General features: G+C 53.8%; 1 protein-coding gene across 1 annotated transcript; it reads left to right on the forward strand.

Moving 5' to 3' along the window:
* Nucleotides 1-1,660: 1,660 nt before the first annotated feature.
* Nucleotides 1,661-2,593, forward strand: LOC306816260 (olfactory receptor 14I1-like; the record flags this gene model as incomplete). The annotated part of the gene is made up of 1 exon (XM_079332731.1): nucleotides 1,661-2,593. The coding sequence occupies one exon, from the start codon at nucleotides 1,661-1,663 to the stop codon at nucleotides 2,591-2,593; it is 933 nt and encodes a 310-aa protein (XP_079188857.1).
* Between the last annotated feature and the right edge of the window lie 4,013 nt (nucleotides 2,594-6,606).

The following is a 6,606-nucleotide window of genomic DNA, read 5'->3' on the forward strand; positions in this document are numbered from 1 at the left end:
TTCTAACACTCTTGCAAGGGTTTTTTCTCTTTTGATTATAGACAATCAAATAGACTACAGGGGGATGAGAGAAGCAGAACAGGAATTGTACTCAGAGAATCACAGAACATTTGGAGTTGAAAGGGACACACAAGATCACTAAATCAACATTTGAACATTTACAGAGACTCCAGATCTGTAACTTTGGGTGGTCAGTCTGTCTGCTGGGAGCCTCCCAAAGGGCCTTCAGCCACTCCTCAGCCCTGGGCAGCACCAGCATCCCCTTTGCAGGGCCCAGCAGGGCTCTCCTGAGCTGCCCTTGCCCACCTGCAGACAGACCCTGCCCCAGGCAGGGCCCTGCAGACAGGCAGGTTACTGTAGGACAGGCGAAGGCACAGAGGGTGGGATGGGCTTTGTGAGCCTGGCAGGGACAGGGCAGCTCTCAGGAGGGAAATGTCCAGGCCCAGGGACATGTTCAAGAAAGGAGAGGGGGCAGGAGGGCACTGTTGGTGTGTGGGAGGTCCTGTGCACAGCTGGGTACAGGAACACTGCCCTTAGTGCCCGACTGTCTCTGCCCTGCCCTCCAGGCACAGCACCATAACATCTTCTCTTTTTTCTGCACTCCTCTGATATTGTCATTGTTATCTGCTGCTCTCAGGGAGGCTCTGGGATTGCAGCACTGAGTCAGGCACTGCCCTTGGGATTCTTGCCAGGCAGGGATGTTCATGGCAATGGGGTGTCCAAGATTCCTTGGGACCTGTGGGGCTGCGGGCAAAGCAGTCCATGGTAAAGGGGAATGAGCTGAGCCCTCTCCCTGAGACCCCATCATGGACATACCTGGGGGTCTCCTTGTTGTGTCCTTCCAAGTTCTGAGCTGCCCTCCTGGGTGAAAATCTGTGCCAGAGCCTCTCGGAGTTCCCTGAGTGTCCCAGAGGGAAGTGCAGAGATGTCACAGCTGAGGAAATGCTGTTTTATTTGCCAAGGGAGCTGTGAGTGTCCTTGGCAGAAGGGGGTGCTGAGACCTTGCTCCGAGAGCTTTAGGGAAGGTGACACATTAAGGAATCCTCTGGTCTCAGCACGGTTTGGTTTATCCCAGGGTGACACAGGAGTGTGATTGTGCACTGATTCCAGCCAAAAGTGCAAACTCTGGGCAGTTGGGAACAAGCCACTCCACCTTGCCCTGAGCCACAGGGAATCTTCTGCCTCTTGCATCTCTCACTGGCAAACTGTGAGTGCAGCAGAAATGCTGGGATTTCTGTCCTCAGAGAACCAGGAATGATATGTGGGTAGGAAAACAAATCCTAAAACCAACTCCTGCCATCTTTTTGATTTGGGAATGCAGAAGCTACCAAGCCTTACTGCATTAAAAGTGATTCCACTGGCAAATCCTAAATATCCAGCCTTGTCCCTCAGCCACACAGTCACAAACCCAAGGCTGCAGGGCAGGGATGGCTCCTTGAGAGCGCCCATGCACAGGCCTGGCTGCTCCTGTCACACTCAGACAGCACAACTGGAGCTCAGTCAGGGACTTGGGTGAAGGATTTCCCAGAGCAGGAACAAGGGTGAGTGAGTCACTGGGGGTCAGTCTACAGGGAATGGCCCAGGTTTGTGTTCAAGCAGCCTCTGCTAACTTGTCACTGCCCTTTATCCATTAATAGGTCCCCATATCCAGCCACAGCAAATGTCCAACAGCAGCTCCATCAGCCACTTCCTCCTGCTGGCACTGGCAGACACGTGGCAGCTGCAGCTCCTGCACTTCTGCCTCTTCCTGGGAATCTCCCTGGCTGCCCTCCTGGGCAATGGCCTCATCATCAGCGCCGTAGCCTGCGGCCACCACCTGCACACCCCCATGTTCTTCTTTCTGCTCAACCTGGCCCTCACCGACCTGGGCTGCATCTGCACTACTGTGCCCAAAGCCATGCACAATTCCCTCTGGGACACCAGGACTATCTCCTACTCAGGATGTGCTGCACAGCTCTTTTTCTTTGTGTTTTTCCTTTCAGCAGAGTATTATATCCTGACCGTCATGTGCTACGACCGCTACGTGTCCATCTGCAAACCCCTGCACTATGGGACCCTCCTGGGCAGCAGAGCTTGTGCCCACATGGCAGCAGCTGCCTGGGCCAGTGCCTTTCTCAATGCTCTGCTGCACACGGTCAATACATTTTCCCTGCCCCTGTGCCATGGCAATGCCCTGGGCCAGTTCTTCTGCGAAATCCCTCAAATCCTCAAGCTCTCCTGCTCCAAATTCTACCTTAGGAAACTTGGGCTTCTTGCTGTTAGTGTTTGTTTAGCCTTGGCCTGTTTTGTGTTCATTGTTTTCTCCTATGTGCAGATCTTCAGGGCTGTGCTGAGTATCCCCTCTGAGCAGGGACAGAACAAAGCCTTTTCCACCTGCCTCCCTCATCTGGCCGTGGTCTCCCTGTTCATCAGCACTGGCACATTTGCCAACATTAAGCCCCCCTCTGTCTCCCGCCCATCCCTGGATCTGGCAGTGTCAGTTCTGTACTCAGTGGTGCCTCCAGTCCTGAACCCCCTCATCTACAGCCTGAGGAACAAGGAGCTCAAGGCTGCAGTGTGGACACTGATGACTGGCTGCTTTCAGGAACATTAAAGTGCTGGCAAATTTCTGAATATCACTTGTAATATAAGTCATCTTGGATACTTCTTGATTTGGTTATGAGGTTATTTTTCCTTGTTTTAGTTTTGTCATATTGTCCATAAAAAACAGCCACTGTGTGTTCTATTCCTCATTTTATTTCTGTCCATCTTCCCTGTGGCAACAAAGTATGTCAATGAAAGGCTGCACTCTTCATGACTTTAAATAAACTGTAGGATTTCTCTCCCAGCAAAGATTTCACTAGAGATACCTTATGTGTTCCCTTCTCTAGAGCTGCTGCAGCAATGTCTGTGTGCAGAGCTGGGACAGAGCAGTGCTGGCACAGCAGCTGTGCCCAGCAGCAGCAGCACTTGGTGTTGCCAGTGCTGCTCCCCTGCCACTGCCCCACTGCCCTCCTGCCCCTCGTGTTGCTGCAGGGCCTGAGTGCTCTCAGGGCTGGCCACAGCCCTGGGGGTGGCAGTGCCGGGGCTGCAGCAGGGACAGGCCATGGGCACTGCTGGGGCAGCGCTGACGCCTCAGGGCAGGGCCTGGGGGCTCCAGGCTCCTTGGTCAGGCTCTCTCCAGAACACTTGGCCAGGCCAATGCTGAGCAGAGAAAACCCCTGTGAGCAGCCCCAGGCTGGCTGTGGGCAGGCTGGGGGCAAACAGCATGGATGGTTCTCTGCAAGGTCCCTGCAAGGGGAAGAGCCTGGCAAGGAGCAGCAGAGCAGGGGCTGATCCATCCCCACTGCGCTGGACAGCCCAGGGCAGCGTCCCAGAGCATCCTCATGCAGCTGCCAACAACATCCCCCCTCTGCAGCCCTGGCCTCTCCCCCAGCTCACACAGGTGCCGCATCCTTGCAGGCACAGACACGGCAGCACTGGCTCAGGAGCCCCTGTTTGCACTGCACAGAGCAGGCATCAGCACCCCCATGGTGCTGCTGTGGAGAGATGGAGCTGAGTGAGCACAAATGCCATCAGCCCCTGGGGCCAGCAAGGGCTGGGGGATGGGAGGGAAACCACTCAGGTTTGTCGTAGCTTCTGCAGTCAGCCAGGAAGTTTGTTTTCATGGTCTGTGAGTTTCCTGTCCCACAGATATTGTTTCTCAGAGCCAGGGCAGCCTGGCAGCCACCCCCATACTGCCCTGAGCATTTACTTTTCTTCACAATTTCTCTCTTTACTACCCCAGTGACAGATTTCTTCTTACTGACCACACCTATTCCCTCATGGACAAAAAGACCATCCCTCTCTGCCCATTCCTCTCTGGCCCCACTCCCCATTTCAGTTCCTGAGCTGAAACCATAGAACATCCCTTGGGGAATAGGATCATCCTACAAGTGCTTCAGGAATTGTCTGCAGGCTCCTGCAGTGCCTCGTGCTGCTCCCTTGCCAGAGGCACCACAGGCCAGGGGGGCACATCTGGGCTGCTGTGTCTGGGTGTGGGGCTCCCTGTTCTGGGCAGTGAGGAGGGGCTGGAGAGGCTCTGCAGGACTGACAGGATGGGCTTTGGGGCTGTGTGGAGAAGCTGAGGGACCTGGGCTGCTGGACCTTGTGAAGAGGAGGCCCAGGGCTCATCCTGCAACTGCACCAGGGGTGGTTTCAGAGAATCACAGAATCAGCAAGGCTGGAAAAGACCTTGAGGATCACAGAGTCCAACCTGTTCCCTGACACTATCTTGCTCCTCTGAAGATCTTCTTCTCCAGGATAACAACTCCAGCTCCCTCAACCACTCATCACAAGACTTGTGTTCCAAATCCCTCACCAGACTTCTTGCCCTTCTCTGGACATGCTCCAGCCCCTCCACTTACTTCCTAAATTGGAGGGCCCAGAACTGGACACAGCACTCAAGGTGCTGCCCAACCAGTGCTGACTACAGGGGAAGAATAACTGCCCTGCTCCTGCTGGCCACACCATTCCTGATCCATAGGAGTCCGAGGGGTTGGATGAGGGAAATGCTTGAAAGGGGGTGGGGACAAAGTGTTATTGATTGTCAGCCCTGAAGGGTCTTGAATTTCATATCTATTCATACTGCATTAAACATTGCTGTGGGTCAGTATTATTTGGGCATTGCTTATATCCTTCTATAAACAGGAAAAGACAACAATACAAAAGTTCTCTCTGCATTGTTTCCAATAAAGTATATTCACCTGGAATACACATCTGAAATCTTTCTAATTAACCACAGAAGAATTGAAAACTTAAATTATTCCCAGATGTGTTTCTTGTTTGGGTGTTTTGCAGAAATGTTTACGTGTCTTTGCCGCTGAATTCCTGAACTGAAGAACTCAAGAAAGAAGAGGCCTCTGGAACAGTAAAATTCATCAGCATCCTCCAAGTGTCAGAGGATCCATCCTGATCAGAGCCGGAATGAGTAGAAATGGGCACAGTTTTGTGGCTGCCCCAGCTCTGGGATGGGCCCTGGGCCTGGAGCAGGAGCAGCTCTGCAGAGCCCCAAGGCTGGGGCTGTTGTGCTGGCCTGGGCAGATGGGCTGGCAGCAGGGGCTGCAGAGCTCTCAGGAGCTCAGGGAGAGGGGAGCAGGGCACACAGGGAGCCTCCTTTTGCCTTGGCTAAGCACTTTCCCAATGACCACCCCAAAAGGCCACATGCACTGACCACATCCTGACCATACTGACCACCCAACTGACCATACCCCTAATGACCACACCCACTTCCCCCACCCCACCAAATTTTTCCTACTCACCACCACCACAGCCCACATGCTCTGACCACATCCACCAACAACACCCACTGACCACACTCAGTGACCACTCTCTACCTCTCATACCCACTGACCACCATCACTGACCACCTTCACTGACTGCAGGAACTGATCACACCCCACTGACTCCCAAACTGACCATACCCCCACTGAGCATATCCCCACTGACCTTAACCACTGACCACACCCCAATTAAAACCATGCTGATCATATCCACTGACCACAAACACTGTCCATACCCCCACTGAACATCCACAATGACCACATCCACTGACCGTACCCACTGACCACTTCCATGGACCACACCACTGGCCACACCCCTGACAACATCCAAATGACTAAACCCCTGACCACCTAAGTGACCACCCCCACCCGACTACCCGACTGACCACATTTACTGACCTTAGTCACTGGCCGTAGACACTGACCACAGCAATGACCACACCCACTGACCACATCCTTCACCAAGACACCACTGACCACACCCTTTGCCAAGACACCAATGCCCACACCCTTGTGATCACACCCACTTACCACCCAACTGACCATTCCCCCACTGACCACACCCCACTGAGTTCTCCCACTGACCACACCCACTGGTCACACACACTGACAACACCTCCAGTGACAACACTGCCACGGCCCACAACTTCTGACAACCCCCAGTGACCACCCAGAATTACCAGAGCCACTGAACACACCCACTGCCTGCTTGTTCTGACCACAATCCACTGACCACCCAAAAGAGCAAACTGACTGACCACCCAACTGACCATACCCTGACTGACCACACACAACTGAGCAGACCCACTGGCCACACCAAGTTACCACACCCTCATTGACCACATCCACTGACCAACCCAATGACCATGCCCACTGACTGCACCCACTGGCTACACCAACTGACCACATGCCACCGACCACCTCCAGTAACCACACCAACTGGCCACTCCATTGCCCACACCCACTGTCCTACACATACTTTCCACACCCCACTGACCAAAGCTACTGGCCACACCACTGCCCACATCCCCCTGCCCACCCAAATTATCACATTAACTTCCCAGGGGCCAGGGGACAAGGTCCAGGAGCTGTGCTGGTTCTGCAGAGCTGCAACAGCCCCTGGTTCCACGAGTTTCCATACGGTGAGCAGAGGTTCCTTGGTTCCAGTGATGCCCTGCTGGGTCACAATGGATGCTTGGTTTCATGAAGTTCTGCAGTGTCACCATGGCCTACCTCATTCCATGAGCTTCCATGGTGCCAAAAAGGACTCCTTGGATGCACAGGGTAACAATGGACCATTGGATCC

Source organism: Erithacus rubecula, assembly GCF_903797595.1.
Source record: "Erithacus rubecula genome assembly, contig: scaffold_471_arrow_ctg1, whole genome shotgun sequence".
Taxonomy (NCBI): Eukaryota; Metazoa; Chordata; class Aves; order Passeriformes; family Muscicapidae; genus Erithacus; species Erithacus rubecula.